This window comes from Dreissena polymorpha, chromosome 4 (assembly GCF_020536995.1).
Source record: "Dreissena polymorpha isolate Duluth1 chromosome 4, UMN_Dpol_1.0, whole genome shotgun sequence".
NCBI lineage: Eukaryota > Metazoa > Mollusca > Bivalvia > Myida > Dreissenidae > Dreissena > Dreissena polymorpha.
In genome coordinates, this window is record NC_068358.1 from 62,197,084 (window position 1) to 62,216,325 (window position 19,242).

Consider the following 19,242-nt stretch of genomic DNA (forward strand, 5'->3'; position numbering starts at 1 on the left):
CCTTTAAGTGTTGTATTTTTAAAGTCATTTAGTATTTTCGGAACACATAAACGAGAAATAACCATGTACACGTTTGTGTGCTAAAAAGAATTACGCGTGTCATTTACAGGCATTTAAGTCGACTGTATGCCCAAAGAGCGGATGCGAAAAGCCTCACAAGTCAGGTAATTGTACCAACGGCGGTGCGTTTTTCAAGACACGCAGCAGCCCATTCTCCTATGCTTGAACGGATGCTGACTGATATAGATGTCGAATCACAGGTAACAGTGAAACATGTAGTCATGTGGCCAATAGAGACTTATTCAAATGCGTTCTTGCTCATTTTAATCACCACAGTGACATGGGTTAAATATAATATTTGAATAGCTTACTCGATGAGTAACAAAATCTATATTTACGCATAAGCACATTCGATATTATTCGCTTCCGTGCTAGATATTTTTAATGATTTTAACTTAACTATTTTACATATTTCAACAATTTGTAAAATATTGTGTGTGCATTTGCCGGTCGGGTCTACAACCAAAGCAAAACCATAAGCCCGAACAGGTTTCAATCGGCCAACATTGTATTGTGCATCAATAAGCGAACACCCTGCGTTCAGAATTGTGAAAGATGGCACCACATTAATAACAAGATACTTGGCATTCTATTGCAAAATTATCTAAGGCGAGCGAACAGCGAATAAATTACGTATTTTTTCCATATTTGATTATAACTTCTGCCAAGCAAAGTAAATTCTTTATATATTGCCAATTATAATCTCGTAATGCAATCATCTGACCCAGTGTGTGCCCTTGACTTACAAAAACAACTACTCATTACATAAGCCTATTGGTAGCTTCTACTGTCACTCATAAATGGCAAATTAAGGGCAGAGTATATAGGTTTTGAATCAGTTCAGTTTGTTGCGACCAAACCACGATTTTGTTTCTTTTAAGATGTATCAAAATATCATTTGCAAAATCTGCCACTTTACAACGCTTAATATAAAAATCATTCTTAAAGCAAAATCCATTATAGAATCATACATTAGTGAGAATAAATAAGCATTACAGCTAGCTTTAAAGGCATCTGCTCTAAAGATTGTTTGTCTATGCAGCGATGAACAATACGTAAATAAATGTTAAATGTGTAAATACACAAGTCGGTTTGAAACATATCAAGCGATTTCAATGGGAGGCATTATTTTGAGAATAATGCATAATAAATGATTAATATGTTGTAGATTGCATTGTGCTATGTTTGAAACGAATACTTTAAATGTTGTTTTAAATTATCAACCATAACCCTCCTCGAATATTCCCCTGAGCAGATATCTGATAATTCCTGCTCGGTAACTATATCAGTTATTCCATAATTCATTTACATATGAATGTTTGTGTAATCGATATAATTTCATATAATCACAGGCGACCGGGCAGGTCAGAATAACACATACGTTTTGAAGCTATTTGAAATATTATCCTTTTAACAAATCATAAATAATGAGCCAGTGGTTGTGCTTGAATATTGTCATTGATGTTTTTTATAAACTACTAATGAAGTTTGCAAATGTTCGAAATTTCACTCGTGGATGACAACAGAACGGAATAATATGTTTTTTTTTTCTATTATTGAAGCTGTTATAACTACACGTCTTTACTCAACAATCATAGCCGACCTACAACAGCAAGGATCTTCAGCTTATTTAATAGTAAAGTCACAAGGGATTTTTAGGATTAGTAATTTTTCGACCTTGTCGTGTTTGTTTGCTTCATGTTTTTTATTTACTTTATAACACCAACCCTATTGCCAATCGTCGATAATTTGAAACAATTCGGGAACAAATCAGCCACAGTTGCCGCTGAGCGTAATAAATCTGCAAGCACAAATAGTTGCAGCCGATTGACTTTGGCCAACTTGAGCACTTTTTAAATTTTAGTTTAGTTTAACACATGACCAAACAGCTTAATGCTGATATGTCGTCAAAATTGGCTGAACCAAAATGAAAAGAAAATGAAAATCAGATAATGAGAACAATTAAACCTGTTGACGCAAAAACAACAATTCAAATACACTGGCTTTAATGGTATTTTACCACTTTGATTTGCTGAGCATCCGATGAAAATCTTATCAATGTATTTTGGCATCATTTTGATTTGTTTAGCATTGGGTTTACGATCTCCCAAGTGCTATAGGCTCGAACTGAATTTATGACGTCTTTTTTTTTCGCATACTGTTATTACATCGTGAATTTTCTTGTTGAATACATTCTCATTAAAAAATTAATTTTGCTAAACATGCTCATAGATCGATACTTCGTCTATACACATGTCTTCATTCCCGTCTAGGAAAACGCATCTAGAAAGACCCTATTGGAAGGTTCCAGCGATACGAACGTCAACACGGGTACGTTATCGTCGACAGCGAATTCGATAGAGGTCTCTCCTGTGAGCATTGACTGCTTCAGTATGTACCCAGATGATGACATTACAGACACGGATGATGTGCAATGTATGCACGAGGACATGCATCCCCGCTCCGAAAGTCTGGCATAACAACGTCAAGACTGGTGATATTCAACATATATCTTGAATCTTTTGTAAAGCGGGCATGCATTCTGCACCGGACTGTCAGTTGTTATTCATGTTGTTATGAAAACATTTGACAGAACGTACTAAACACGGGTTTCTTCCATTAAAGACTGTTTGTTAATAGTCAATACTAATATAAGTTAACTACCTCAACAAAATTTCACACAGGGACAAAGCCTTAAGTGTGCTCTTTGGCGATCAATCACCGCATGGGGTCTCCTGGAAACAAAAACCGATGCTGATAAAGATGAATGCCTTCTGGTTATTGGTTTCCAGATGGCTTCAGTAGTTGACGTGCCATTTGTCAGGTATTTGGGTGGCCTCATTTGTGGATGTTTGTTATCAGGGAAATTCTGACAGTTCGGGTTTTATAAATAGTATTAATGGATCTGTATAACGCGTAGTTGTATTTAATGTAGTAAAATATTTTAATTGTATTTCCTTGTTTATTGTTCTTATTCTTGCCTGTTTATGATACATTTTCAAACATTAATGTTCATTTTTGGCAGATCTGGAATGAGGGATATCTCATTTCACAACCGTACATTTTGCATTGTTGCACATTCATTTTATAAAGTAATGTTCAATTGTCCAAAACAAGATACATTGATGTCAGTTGAATATAGTAAGCAAAGTAGTATAGAAGTTGTAATAACATTTATTTCTTACTTACAATAACCTCAAAATGTATTAAATTGATTATTACTCGTATAAATATTTTCATGGTCAAATAAGCAAAATAATTGTTTGTTTATTTTCAAATTAATGTGTCACGTGTTTGCTCTGATATGGTGAAGCATTGTTTATCTAACATAATTAAAGTACTGTGTTTGATGTGTCAAATGTTATCGATGTATATACTTGAACTTCTTGTAAACTAAAAATAACCATTTGAAATAGTATGAACTATTTATCATAATGGGGCCTCACATTTTATTTGTATAATTTATTTTTCTTTATAAAATGGTGTTTCACCATTTTAATGATCTTCATGTTTTTTTTAATCATCAAAATAATCAACCTTCAGGCGCCTAATGAGAAACATAATGTTTAACTGCAGTTTTGAAACGTGAATTTTCTCTGGATGCAAGCCTAACTTGTAAATTGTATTTATCTTTCATCATAATCGACCTTTAGTTTCTTCCAGTTTAATTAATTTGACCCTTTCCCACTCTGAGCCAAAGTGAAAATGGCTATATGCAAACAGCATGCATCCAGAATTGTTTGCTGCTCATCAGTATCTAAGGTTTGGAGATGAAGCCTTAAAACCTTGAATCTAGAAAGAAAGGTCTTAAATTAAATATAACTTTCTAAGGGACTACACATTCGTGAAAATACGTATCTAAGTGGTAAAGGGTTAATGCGCTTGTTTTGTAAATACTTTTATGCTAACTCGCACTCATCCAAACGCACACGCCTAATAGTCTCAATGCAGTCTCCACATACAGTTACTTACCTGATAATACACGTGTGCTGCTTTAACAATTTACCTCACACTTGGACCATATGTACCATATCTGCATGGAGGTTAGATTCTTTGACATGTTGCATTATCTTTCCCTCTCTAGATATAAGTTGTACGTTTTGTTTTCAATATATTTTTCGTGTTTTGAAACATCATCAGGTTTCTTAATTGTGTTCAGTTCCTTCTATCACACAGCTTAAAAGGCACGGGATGCCCTTAAGGCCCAGCATCTTCAAGTTTATTAAGTTATCAAAAACAATTTAAGGAAAATACATAGTTACAGGAAAATGTAACTCGCTCTGAACGAGTTCTCTTGACCAGATCTTTTGAAATTAACTATATGAACTTCGTTCTGGGGGCACTGGACTTTAAGCATGTTCTCTTTAAGTGTCATTCAAAATGAGCCTGTGCAGTCGGTACATGTTAATCAGATATGGCAGATAACACTTTAATTGCAATTTTCGTTCAAAGGAGGTCTTTTCTTAACGAAAACTTTTGGCGGATAGTGTCGTCCCTGATTAGCCTTTTAGGACTGCACAGGCTTACTGGCAATAACACGCACATGCATTAAATCCAGTTTTGCCAGAATGAGCCTATTAAGACCATTATCTGTCAATACCTAGCTAGTGTAGTATTTTACAAACATGCTTTATAAAGCTCGGCACTGACGCAAATACTGGTGACGAATCGAACAAAAAGGATGCATCCGATCATTATTTTAAAAATAGTGCACACTTTAATTAAAAATAATGTACAGTTATCTCATCAATTTTATATAAGCTCGGAACTTCATTACTTAAATATTTTAATGTTATTATTACCTCTTTATTCAGGTCATTGTTTTCATCATATGTTTCAAAACAATTGTGCTAGATGTAAATACCTCAACTATTGTAAGTGTGTTGTTTATATTTAATTCAAGTTATACAATTGTATTACATGCCCATTTTCATATGTCTGTGTTGTGTTGCCTTTAAGTGTTTCAATCGTAACTTGATGTATTAAATATACGTTTGTGTCTAAAGTTGGAATTGTAATGTTGCTATAATGCACATGTATTTGTTTTCTTTGATACAGTTGATAAATAATTGTTCGTGTTGCCTGTAAACAAATCTATTTAGTCAGTTAAAATGTATGCATGTACAAACATTGTATGGTTCAAATAATCGTTTAATAGATTTTATCGGATTTAACTATATAAGTGAGCAACTTTACGTCACTTAAAGCATTTATATGTTATGTATGTCGATTACTGCAATTACCTCAAGATGACTGCTCGCAGGATAAATTAGCCGAGTCGTGCGAAAATTGGTTTTAGGACATATCCGAACAGTGTAACTTCGTGGTTCTGAATTCGCATACTTTGATGAGAAGTCATAATATTCGCTAAAAAGACCACGAAGACTTGCGTGACTTTTAAGCGGACAGGTTAGCTCCTCAACAGACTGTGGGAATGCAAATGCGCATTTGTCTTAAGACCCATTTTAGTACAATGCGGTTCTAATCAAACACGTTTGATGGTGTTATCTGTAGTGATTTTAAGCAGCGTTAAAATAGTAGAAGATTTAGACAAACTTGTTAACCTCGATAGATAAGAATTTTGAGTTTCAGCATTGTTGCAACCCTTGTTATTATTTTCATACATCTTGTATAAATATATTGCAACTTTAGTCATGGCATTGGAACGCAGTCCTCAGGAATATTTTTTTGGGTAGATACCTGGCCAGGTTTCGTTTGCTTCACAAAACCTCAGGGTTCAAATGTAAATCTTGAATAACCTTGTTTAATTAATAGTGTGGGGCACTTTTTACACTACCGAATATACCGCTTGTCACAGTACAGAAGGTGATTTTGGTTTAACCATATACCATAGTATATAATTGCCTCACAGCCACTGCAAATTTTGCTAAATATATTTGACTTTGTGAGGTGCTTGGTACAACAGGCCCGATTGCTAACTTATGGTCAAGGTGTAATACTAATTGATGTTAAAATGTAAGACATACTTTTACAGCTGTATAATAGAAGCGGTATATGCGGATATAACTTCAACTATTGTTATAGCTATAGTATTGCAGTTTTTTCGTTCCTTCTTTATTTAAACATTTATGTGTGATTACTAATACTTTTAAGAGGTTTCACATATGTTTATTACGGTATCCTACTATTTCTTCATTATCCTATGTAAATGGTTTTGAACGGGTTTGAAAGAATATGACATTGAACTGAAAGTGTTGTATCTAACGTTTCAAATTAACACAATGAAAGGTAACTTGTAAATGTATGTCGATTTATGTATAATGTTCTACGTGTGATAACTTATGTTTGATCTATTATTCATCGGTCATATAAATTATGAATCACTGATTGATTGTTTTGTCTAAAGAAATGTTGCTATTAAAAGAATACAATTAAATATTAGGCTTCAACTCTAATGTGTTGCACATTTTTTTCTGTGCAAAACTTTCAGCTTGAACAAATGAATTGAAACTAAAAAAAACAGAGTACCATGGCGACGAGCAGTTCTTGTTTTGGTCATGGTTCACCAATTCATTTTAAGTAAGATATATAGTTGGATTTCAGCGATATTTAAGAGTAAGAATAATGTGTCTCTCTTTTTCAAATAAAGTTATATTTACAATAAGCCAACCCATAAATAAATGTCTTCTTTAAGTAGATTGCGCTATTGCATTCTTCAGTTACAAATGCCTTAGATGCACAAGGATAATATGTAAGATATTTTTTACAAAAAGAAAAACGCTCATTTCACTGACAGCTCTTTAAGCAAAGGCAGTTGTGTATATGAAAATATAAGTGTACATTTTAACATTTACAATCGCACCATACAAAGTTTATCCGTTTATTGTTGTACTCGTTTGTTGTAGAATGTGTGTTTGCTGTAATAAAGGCTTACAAAATAATCAGGTTTTGTTATATTCAAGGCTAGGTAAACAGTATTCGAAAATTAGCAGAATTACTTTTCCAAAAAGAAAAGTTAGAAAAACCAATAACAAAAGATATGTTTCACGTTAAAAGTATTATATATTCACAGTCACATAATTGCAATATTTAAGCAATACATCAAGTTTTAACAATTACACTGTTTAACACGTGTTTCAAATACATATTTTTTTAATAAGATGTGTGAGAGTTTTTCATTATCTTCTTTGTTATAACCTCCACGGGGTAGAAGCGATACATACTTTTCGATAAAATGTTGTTTTCCAGGATACATTAGAACGTGCAAAAATGCTTTATCATTGCGTAAATTTAATCATTTATAAGACAAATAAGTTGTTATTGTATCCCCTTTGTCACTCGACACACACAAATACACACACACGCACGCACGCACGCACGCACGCGTGCACGCACGCACGCACGCACGCACGTACGCACGCACGCACGCACGCACGCACGCACGCACGCACGCACACACACACACACACATCCTAACACACACACACCATAACACACACACACACACACACACACACACACACACACACACACACACACACACACACACACACACACACACACACACACACACACACACACACACACACACACACACACACACACACACACACACACACACACACACACACACACACACACACACACACACACACACACACACACACACACACACACCACCCACACCACACACACACCCACACACCAACACCACACTCCACACACACACACACACACACCACAACACAACACACCCACACACACACACACACACACACACACACCACCCATAGAACATAGAAAACTGTGTTATATAAAGGAACCAGATTTTCCTTTAATTGACCTAAAGTCTAGTTGTCTTACAATCACCTGCCCACATATATGATTTTGCAACATAACATCAGCGTAAATATTAAATACAAACACAAGATGATTCATGTACAATTTCATTAATATATCAATTCAAATATATCACAGAACAATATCGGAATAGCCACCGTGTTTCTATGTCTACTGTAATCATCTTATCACTGAAAATGAGTGTAGGTAATAATAGGACTCACTTAATTATAAATTAATTACTAAATACAAAGCATGTTGAAAAATCAGGGAAGCGACCGTTACCGATAAGCTGATAATTTTATTAGTAAACATGTTGCAGACGTGTTGATTCGAATTGCGACGTTATAATTATCTCGCGATAAAGTTCCACATGGTATGTGAAATATGTGAAATGCAAGATGAATACCGGAGCAAGAATTCAAAAAAGTTTGATTAACTACACAATGGAAGTAAACAGAGCTTAAAATAAAGTCTCATATTTCCAGAAGTAAACAACAACAACAACAACAACAACATTTATTCAGCAGTAAAGCTTATACAAGCTCATAGCCTACATTATATACAATGTATAAGTAATGGTAGAAGATAGAAACTGGACGATAGTGTTATGAACTGGTTAACATGATTAGTTATGAAGGGAATACATAATTGCATCTGATATTGCAACTGCACGTCTTATATTTACTAATTACTTACAAGACATACGATTGGAAGAATTTTAACTATTATTTGGAGAAATATACATTTGTGAAAACGAATGTTATATGTGGGTGTGTCTGAAATAACAATTTTAAGAATCTTATCTACGTGGAATATTTTAAATAATTTACTTTAAATATTTAAGTAAATTACGTAATGCACTGTTTCGTCATATTATAATACAATTCTTTTTTGTGTATGTTATGAGATATATACAACAACAACAACTGACGCAACCATCTCAATATTGAGACATCAAACTGAGTCAATTATAATTTTTGAGCATCAACGATCATTAAAATTAATAGTTCGATTCAGATCAAGCAAATCGCGATTCGTTATGCCATTTAAATGTCTCGAAGTATTTAAATGTATATTTTTCATCACTAATTGTAATGTTTAATATGTAACTTTGTAACATGAAAACATAAACTTTGATTAATTTATAACAATGTTGTTATTTTTCTCCATTATAGATAATTAAAGGACAACGATTAGATTCTGTTTTTCCGGAACCACGATCCTACACAAGGCGTCAAACACATTCATAAGTAAACAACTAGAATCAATTATCTGTGTTACCTAAAGCGAGTAAAAAGTATGAATCTGTTTTTCCGTTTACATATAATCAAGATGATTAGCAAGTAAGAAACTCGGAAATAAGATTGGTTATTTAGATTTGTTACCTTTATTATTTATTTTATTTAAAAATGACGTAAATGATTGTATTAGTATTAATAGTTTAGCATAAAAAGATGTACGTTTATTATCAATATTTATGCTGCTATTTGCAGATGATATTGCATTATTTACCAATAATCAAGAAAGTCTACAATTGCAATTAAATTATATCTATCAATATTCATGTAAATGGGATCAAAAACTAAATAAATAAAACACACGCTTAAATTTGCCTATTCAAGAAAAGAAATAGAAATTGTAAATTTATATGGAATATTAACCAACAGGCTATTGAAAGTGTTGATGAATTTGTTACCTAGGCCTAAAACTACACTAGACTGCAATATACCAAGAGCAATTAAATCAAATAATGAACAATCCTTTAAAGCTAACAACCATTTTGTCAACATTAAACAAAGTGAAGCCTTATTCTGAAATAAAACTTCTCTGTTTGAGTCCCTAGTGGTACCAATTATTTTATATGCATCTGAAAAATGGGGTATTACAATATTGATGAAGTTGACATACTTCATTTTAAATTTTGTAAAACCGTTCTTGGTATGCGCTCATAGACTTTTAATTCCGCTGTCTTAGGAGAACAATGCATATTTCTACCTTATATTATATTTAAACAATGGGCACTTAGCTATTGGGTTAACATAAAAAACATTCCAGAATCTCTTATGCACACTGTTTGTAACGAAAATGTAATCCTTACAATGATTGTGTTAGGGATAATACTAACAATTACTCATCTACGTGGTGTGCATTTGTATCAAATATCAATAATAACAACTAGGACACGGAATTTTATTCAATAATTTAATTAACAATTTTAATTATTCTAATGAAATAAACCAAATACTAACAGACCAATTTATTCAAAGCAGCACGATACGATATATAACCAAAGGTAACTAGAATACTATAGAATGTTTAAGACTGAATTCGGGTATGAACAATATTAAGGATGTTCGATCGTTTTGTGATAATTTTCAAAATATCCGGAATGCTATAATTTTTTGTATGGTGATTAATGAATCTGTATCTGAAATTAATATAAAATAAAAAAGAGAGGTCACCGTGAATAATTTTGAGATAACGAAGGTTTTTAAATGCCATGTGCGTTTGAAAAAAGGTCATTTTTGCGGGGCATGAATTTGGGGGTACGGTAAAATGTTTTTGTGTAATACATTTAAAATGGCATAATAGTATTGAGATTGCATTAGATTAGCAACTGTAACATGTGTATTATCATAGTGAACAGTTTTAAAACCAAAAATTATGGAAATCGTAAAAAATAATGAGAAATAAGTATGAATAGTTTTTTGTTTGTTTTGAATTTTTTATTGCACAGTTCAAAATAGATAACATGCAATACAGATACATATTTCTGTTGATGTAATATTCAAATTCATTTGAAGTTCTCAATAATTAAAGGAAACTAGCTAAGCATTAAAATGAAGTAAAGAAATTGATAGGTCACCGTGGATTTTTTTTTGCTATAGACATTTTAATATGGACTTAATTTCAAAAATACAATGACTAACATTGTAATAGTATTTAAAACATATCTATATAATAACTGCTCCATAACAATCAAATTATCAACTGAAATGTGATACACGTAGAAATATTTATAATGTATATTGTTATGAAAATATTTCAGATGTAACAACTGAAAAAACAATGTTGATGTTCATATAAACATCTTAAATTACCCCACCCACCTGTTACCCATGTTGTTGGTTGTAAATTGAACATATGTATTAGGTATTTTAAAATTATTTTTAGAACTGTGTGATGTGTATTTAAAGACAAGAGGCCATGATGGCCCTGTATCGCTCCACTGCTGAAAAAAATACTGAAACAAATATTCTCCGCATGTGCAGATACTTAAATATAGGCCCTATTTAAGCACATGTACAATTTTGTGACCACCTGGGCTGGGTCAAATTTAACCCCAGGGGCATAATTTGAGCAAACTTTGTAGAGGACTACTATATCTCACTCCATACAAAATGTGGTGGCCCTAAGTCTTAGATGTAGAGTTAAGGACAAGAATATTTTTAAAGTTTTCACAAAATAAGCAAGATACAAGCGTATATAATGTTCAATTTTGTGACCCGCGGGTCAGGGTCAAATTTGACCCAAAGTAACAAACTTGGTAGATGACTATAAGATGTTCCTGCATACCAAATTTGGTAGCCATAGTCAGAATGGTTTTCAACAAGATTTTTTAAGATTTCAAAAAATAGGCGCTTTATAAGCGTTTATTAAATTTTGTGACCCCCCGCGGCAGGGTCAAAGTTGACCCCAGAGGCATTATTTGAACAAATTTGGTAGAGGTTTATAAGATGTCACTACATACCAAATTTGGTAGCCCTAGGCCCAATAGATATGGACAATTTTTTTTTAAGTTTTCACAAATTAAGCACTTTATAAGCATATGTTCAGTTTTGTAACCCCCGGGGCAGTTTCAAATTTAACCCAAGGGGCATAACTTGAACAAACTTGGTAGAGAACTATTACATGTCACTACATACCAAATTTGGTAGCCCTATGCCATACTAATATGAACAAGAAGATTTTTAAAGTTTTCACAAAAAATGCCTTATATAAGCATATGTTCAATTTTGTGAACCTCAGGGCAGGGTCAAACTTGACCCTAGGGGCATAATTTGAACAAACTTGGTAGAGGACTATAAGATGCCACTACATACCAAATTTGGAAGCCCAAGGCCCAATGGTTATGGACGAAAAAATATGTGAAGTTTTCACAAAATAGACCCTATATAAGCATATGTTCAATTTGTATAGGTGGGGGTATAGTTGTAACTTCAACGTCTTGGTCCTCTATGTTTGAACTGTATGTTGGTCCCACTCGTACTTCTTGCACTGTCCTTTGAATGCCTGAACAGAAAAACAGAATTTCAAATTGGAACATTTGCTTGCACCTTCATGGGTTATCTCCGATTTTTATTTAAAGAAATGATTACACAGCACATTAATGCTTTTACAATAATCAATTTACAAACATTAGCATATGCTTTTAAATGTTACTAATACTTTGCATATATAATTGATGGATCTTTTGATACAATCTACAACAAGAAATGTGTCCACACGACACGGATGCCCCAAACTCCAACTTTGTAACTATATAAAAAAATAATCCATACAATTGTAAGAAACCCAGTTTGGTGAAGATCGGATGAAAACTACTTGAATTAGAGAGAAGGCACCACAAGTTTGAGGGACTGACCGACCCACGGACAGTGCGAAAACTATGTCGCCAATTGGGGGCATACAAATGAAGAATACTGTGTTTTAAATATAAAATGCCCATAATTAAAAATACCGTTCGAGTTTTAAGTCTTATGCGTCACTGTTTTGCTGCACGAGTAACAGCTATAGCCTTTCTTTTTTGTGCTGAAGGTCATGGAGAAGGGCCAGTTTCGATGTGAAAGTCCCAGGTGAAACACCCAGTTTTTGATTTACCTGAAACAGATTGCAGTAAATGACAGAACAGTTGACAATGCACAATGCTAGAATATGCTTATGCGGAATAAAATAATATGAAATAATGTCACTAATTTACAAAAGTTAAAACATTTTATAAGACCTAGTGATCTACATACACACAAATAAGAATTAATTCAAGCCCTTTATTTTCAAAACCAATACGTATTTGACAAATTGAGAATATTTATGTTTTGTAAACTTGTAAAATTTCATATTTATTACCGGTATTAATCACTAGGACTGCAGGAAGAAAATAAACTTATGTCACTTTAAAATATACATGTTTAACTAAGGACAACCATTCACATTCTACTGTAATTGTGTTTACTGGCAGTAAATCAGACAAAATATGAAGGAAAAATATAGCAAGTACAATATAAAAAATGTATGCATGTAGACTACACGCGAATTACTTAGAGATAACTATCTGAATGTATTCAAAAGTATCAGTAATTTAGACAATAAATCATGATATAATGCACCAATGTACCAAAAAGACAAAGAAGTCTTACCCAAATGCAAGCTTTGTGATCATGTCATAAACTCTGCCATGTTTCCGTCCAGATGCCACATTATTTACTGCACCACAATTGCTAAACTGTATGTCCAAAACACATGCCTGTCCGAAATCCCTGCTTTCTACAGTGTTAAGTAAATTCATGGGCACTTGACAAGCACTGCATGCTAAAAGCGATTCGGTCAATGTGTCGAGTTCAACGACACGTCTACCAATTTTATATCCAACTAGCATCGCTGTTGTCACATGTGGTCACGCTTACCGACGAACCGATAGAAAAATCGTCAAAATAACAGTGGTCATACCGGTAGTTGCAATAATCCAACTCCCAGTTATTGACCCTCCGGGTCCTGGGAGTTGCAACTGGTTTCGCGATTTACCATAGCAAAATCACCGCCTGAAATCCGAGCGGACATTTATTGGTAAAATTAGCAACATAAACTATTTTCTGGCATGAATAAACACAAATAGATCGTCAATATATCTATAATGAGCAAATTAAGATATCTTACATGATATGGTGTGCTCGCAGAAGAAAGATTTTAAACAAAGTTTCAAACACGTCAATCGTAAATGTAAATGTCAACTTGTTTGCATATGGAACAGTTTTTATTAACCAAAAGAAAAATTAAAGGAACGCACGCGGTGTGTTTACAACAACATGTACCAATAAACGGTTTACCTATGCTTTTCTCCGAACATACAATTTATGTTTTTAAGAAAGGTTATTTTCAAATATTAAATATTTGTTTTAAATGGACAGAAATTTTATATATAATTTGTTCAAATTTTACTTAATACTTATGTTAATTGTATATGAATAGCGGTCAGATCTGCCGTAAGGGAATTATAATACAACATCTACAGCAGCAACATGTATTAGCTCTAAAGCATACAATTGCTTTAAGCCATATACAAAATAGAAAATAACAAAAGTGTAATGCATGGATTATACGAATTGTGATTTCCCCAGGCGATTTTAGCCCAGCGGTCTAAAATGCGAGCTTGAAATTCTCACAAGCGCTTGCTGTCTGCTTTCGGCCAATGTTCAATCAAAACATGCACGCTCTTATCAGCGGTTTGTGCATAAGGGGCTTAGATAACATGTATGAGCGATTTACGGGTCGTTCATGGGGATCAATTATGGTGTTTGTCCCTAATAATGGCCGATAAGGATCTATTATTACCGGTACATGTGGAGTAAGAGCAATTAAAGATATGCTCAAATTGTTTGTTTGTTCTATTTTAATAGTTTAAACCTATTTATTGTAGCTCGATTGCATCGAAAGCCGTAGGCTTATATAAACGCTCTTGAGTCCGTTTCCTGGGACTAGAACCAGTACTTGGTGTCTTTTGGGGGAGATCGAAGGAACGCTCACAGTGGGGTTTTAACCCGTGACTTCCCGATCTCTAGGTGGACACCATATCCACTACGCCACAGTGATCTTTTAAATATTTTAATTTTTTACGACTATTGCAGAAAATAAAAAGTATAAAAAACTTGCTTCAAAAACAAACCGTAACTGATGTGTGTTGCGGTTGTGCGTAATTTAAGTTATAAATACAATTAATTGGAATCAAACGTCTTATTTGATTGCTCTCGACCATTTACAGTAACATTACTACTCAAAATCATAGAACATTTCATACAAATGTTCGTAAAATAAACTTAACCAATTAAAAATCAGTGTTCTTTATGGCATTTGCCGAAAGTTCAACGCCAGATGTGGACTGGTAAAATAGATGTTTGTAGATACAAAATGCTCGTTTTCATTATTGTTTTGCATATCTATTCATACGACACATGTACACTAAAATGGTGTTCAAGTGTCGTATGAATAGATATATTCGCGGGAATTAATTGTGGCCACAAATAAATAAACACGAGCATTTTGTATCAGTTATACAAAAATCTATGTAATCATATCACATTTAGCGTTTAAATTTTGGATATTGCTTTAAGGAACACTGATTGTTAAGGTGTTAACTTTATTTTACGAAAAACTTAACGAAATTTTCGTTGATTTTGAGCTTTATAGAGACTTTAAAATGTGTTCAAATTATTTTCTTAACGCCGACTATAGCTTAACAGTACCAATATTTAATTTATTCAGATCCAATAGATATATAGTTTCTTTCATATTAACGAAATTCGCTATATACCTGCAACACATTTTTCTTTAGTCTTTGTGCATGACAGAATACAATCTAATAAACGACCAGTAGTTGGAAGCAAGATTTTCCATGGGTCACAGAAAGTTTTTCAATATTATTTTTGCTTTCTGTTTATTTTGGTTGTTATTTAATATTATAATATATGACTTAAATGAAATTAACTGAGGACAAATACATAAATATTAAAAGAAATGTTGTGATTTGGTAGCTCCAAAGAAGTGTGGATTTTGATTTATAACATTTAGAAAGTATATAAAGAATTCGACACCAACCGCCTGTCGCAGTGCCTGACCAAATTCCTGGGGAAATGCCAGTATATATATATTATTCGCTTGTTATTCTTGTTTGTTTATCATAACATTTTAATTGCACAGCAACTGGAACAACGCTGACAAAGATCACACTCACATACAAAACAATTCTTTAAAACGCAACCTTCCCTAAGGCATAACACACTTTCACCCATCTCTTTAGTCAGCAAAGTCTTTACTACAGACAGCCTTAAGCACTCAACACTCTTAAACGTCTCTCTCAGTCAACTGTCTCCCACTAACGAACGATCATACGGATAGACAACGGCAAGGGACGGGTTCTATATGCTTTTATTTTAATATGTATTTCAATATTTACACACATTATCAAAGCTTTACAATATGTACACTAGGAGACATACATCTATACACTGTTATTTTAATATTTATTTCATAATCACACACAGTATCAAGCTTTACAATATGTACATAAGTAGACATACATCTATATACGTTTATACTAATATTTATTTCATTCCGTTAATTAATTAAGTACTAAATTGTATAGCATGAAAAAATAAAATATTTATTAAGTATTCCATACTACAGCCTTATCTCTAGGCAACCCCTTTCAGTAATAGCTTTATCTACCCCTCGATAATCAGTACCCTCATCAGCTCTGAAATGGCCTATTGCCTTATCAAAGACATTCGCACGTGTTAACCCCTTTGTCAATGCACCGCAGAGTACATAACAGGGCGGTAGACTTGCTAAGCATGTAAGAACACCCGACACTACATCCAGATTTTTTCCGGATTTTCAGTTCAATTAGCATACAGCGCAATAACTGTTTATACAATGCCGTATCTAAAAGCACGGACTCTGCCACTAATCCGATCGCAGCGAGAATACAGTAATAAGAATGTGTCATAATTCAAACTACACTGTTATGCGGCGCAATACAATTTCAATTGCTACCACAAGACATCGTCAGATACTACAGTTAAAACAATTTGTGCAGTGTAACCTTTTCTTTTGCTTTGTTCAAATCGACAATTCACAACTTCCGCCATGAACGATTTGTTATCAAGTTTATGTTTTGAGCATTTCTCAACAAAATACACGCACATTGATGTCGATTGCAACAGGTATTGTGTTTGTAACAATGTATTAGGTTGATTTAACTCGATTTTATGTACATATGTGAGACATTATTTTTTTACATTGAATTTAATTTTAACAAGAAGAACTATGAGCTGTACGTATGTACTCATAAAAGCTCAGAGCATTCAAGAAGAACTAGTCATACCGGAAATCCTGATTGTCGGTGGAAATAGTCTTTCTATTGAAATCCACATTGTTCTTTTGAACGTTGTTGTTTTCAATACCTTTTAAGTTTCGTTTTGTATTCCGAATTATATCCAAATTAGACATTTTAAATGAAAATTATTAAGCCAAGTATCTGATTCTCATTGTTGACAAATTATCGTTTCGTTATCAATAGACGCTTGTATTTGCACAGAAAATAACATCTACAGCGTAAGCAAGCGTTTCATCGATGTCGATCACGAAGTGACGTCAAGCAATCGAACGCTTGGTTTCAATGCAGTAAATCTCGAAAATATGTAAATGCCGAAAATTTAAAGGCGCATAATCAAAACAGTTAAACTAGAATTTACACTCGTTTATTCCAACCTAATATTTTGAAACCGTGAAAATATATAAAGGTTTTTAATTTTCACGATAAAGTGAATCAATTACCGTAAAGTGGAAACGATCGAACATCCTTAAGATGGTATCAATACGAAAAATCACACACAGCATTTATCACGATTTAGACTAAGCGCCCATAAATTGCAAATAGTGGCTGGTAGACTTAATAACATACCCAGAGATCAACGCACATGTTGACTATGTAATGCAAACGCTGTTGAATCCGAGTAGAGTCAACAATTTTGTCAGATTCATTACTTATGCCATGAAACTCTGTGAGGAACAATTACAAGCATTTGCTGCTTCTGAAATAAATAGTGTATGTATCCCAAAATATATTGTCTTTATCACTTGTTTACTCTTTTTGGTAGATAATATTACACGTTTGTTCATAATGTTTGACAGTTTTAATGTAATTTGTGTTTATTTGCATGATGTGATGTGTATTGTACTGATGCACTTTGACTATGCTTTGTTTTCGTGTATGTTCAAAGGCGTTTTGCTGATATTTCAATACAAGAATTAAAACTTGAAACTGTATCAAATCGTCATTGTGTACACACCAAAGATCATTATTTAATATAACTTTGTTCAAACACACTATCTAATATCATTACTGAACTAGTTTATATGATACCATTGTTCTTAAGTAATTGCCACGTGTAACCTTAACATTTCAACACAACGGAACAGAATTGTTTATTTTTACTGAAACATGTGAAGCTCATTGTCAGTACCATACATATAACATAACAACTAGCGCTGAAGAACACACACAACACGCATCATTTTAAACGACAGTTAATTTACATAAACAGGAAACAAACATATTTCTTGAATATATTTCGTGCGAATGTCACATGAATGAGGTCAATAAATTGTGATCACACACTATGCGTATAGTTTAACAATTGTAACACTAATTTCATAATTCTGACCTTATTTTCTTTGCACAAAAAGAAATATTATAAAGGAAAGAAAACATGTAAAAACATACTTTTGGACAATTTAAGTGTTCTTAGTCCTTCCACATTCCAAGTGACAATTTTAACGACATTTCTCAAGAACGTCATATTCTACATACAGTTGTTTGTTCATGTATATTTTTGTTTATTTTAAGGAAGGCCTCCTCGCCTTCGGCTCGTGCCTTTTTAATAATTGATATAAGCCGTCAACAAACACACATTATCTCCTTTCGATATTGTTCGGATATTCCGAATGGGTTACTTTTAAGCTATTTTGTCTCCTTTCGGACTCCTTGTCCGGGTAATATGCGAACTTGGCGACAATAGGATGCACTCTATTCGTCTGGTATCGGCCTAGGGCAATGTTACCTCGGATTGAGCGTATTGCACGTGAAGTTTAGTTTCAATGAATTCAAATATCTTTTCGTCGCATTTCTCGTCTTTCTCGTCTGGAATTTGGAAGAGCAATATATTTTCCCGCATGCTCATGCACTTGCGGAACGTTATTTCTGCTTGCAATTTTCAATCTTTCTGGTTCAGTGAACACTCGCGACTTTGTAAGTTGTTTGTTGATTTAATTATTGAGTCGTATTCAGTATGCTTTTTTGTTAGATTCTCAATTGCTCGGCTACAAAATTCACACGATTTTTCTAAATCCTTGATGCGGCTTTCAAATTGTTGATCCGTTGCTCTATTTCGTCTATTCAAGAAACTAAGCCGGACACTGTTTAATGTGTCTGATCAAGTTAATCTATCCTAAATTGTTGCCAATATCTGAGCTTGGCAGTACAAACGCATGCCCAGGAAAAGTTGGTGTGTTCATCAGGTATGTGTACGGATTACCAGTCATTTG

General features: G+C 33.5%; 1 protein-coding gene and 2 long non-coding RNA genes across 4 annotated transcripts in view; 2 read left to right on the forward strand and 1 right to left on the reverse strand.

The window, feature by feature from the left end:
- LOC127877489 (protogenin-like) overlaps positions 1-6,962 on the forward strand; it is a 323,646-nt gene extending 316,684 nt beyond the window's left edge. For both annotated transcript variants that reach the window (XM_052423422.1, XM_052423421.1), the window contains exons 19-20: positions 110-260; positions 2,334-6,962. In XM_052423422.1, the coding sequence (XP_052279382.1) occupies positions 110-260; positions 2,334-2,540 (358 nt within the window). In that variant the 3' untranslated portion in view covers positions 2,541-6,962. The remainder of the gene's footprint in view (positions 1-109; positions 261-2,333) is intronic.
- A 3,504-nt stretch (positions 6,963-10,466) lies between these two features.
- LOC127877510 (uncharacterized) lies at positions 10,467-14,207 on the reverse strand. Its single transcript, XR_008048470.1, has 3 exons — positions 13,281-14,207; positions 12,605-12,744; positions 10,467-12,156 (listed from the first exon to the last, which is right to left on the reverse strand). It is a non-coding gene; the product is annotated as an uncharacterized LOC127877510 (long non-coding RNA).
- A 2,577-nt stretch (positions 14,208-16,784) lies between these two features.
- LOC127877513 (uncharacterized) overlaps positions 16,785-19,242 on the forward strand; it is a 47,732-nt gene continuing 45,274 nt past the window's right edge. Inside the window, exon 1 of the long non-coding RNA XR_008048473.1 lies at positions 16,785-16,859. This is a non-coding gene — a long non-coding RNA (uncharacterized LOC127877513). The remainder of the gene's footprint in view (positions 16,860-19,242) is intronic.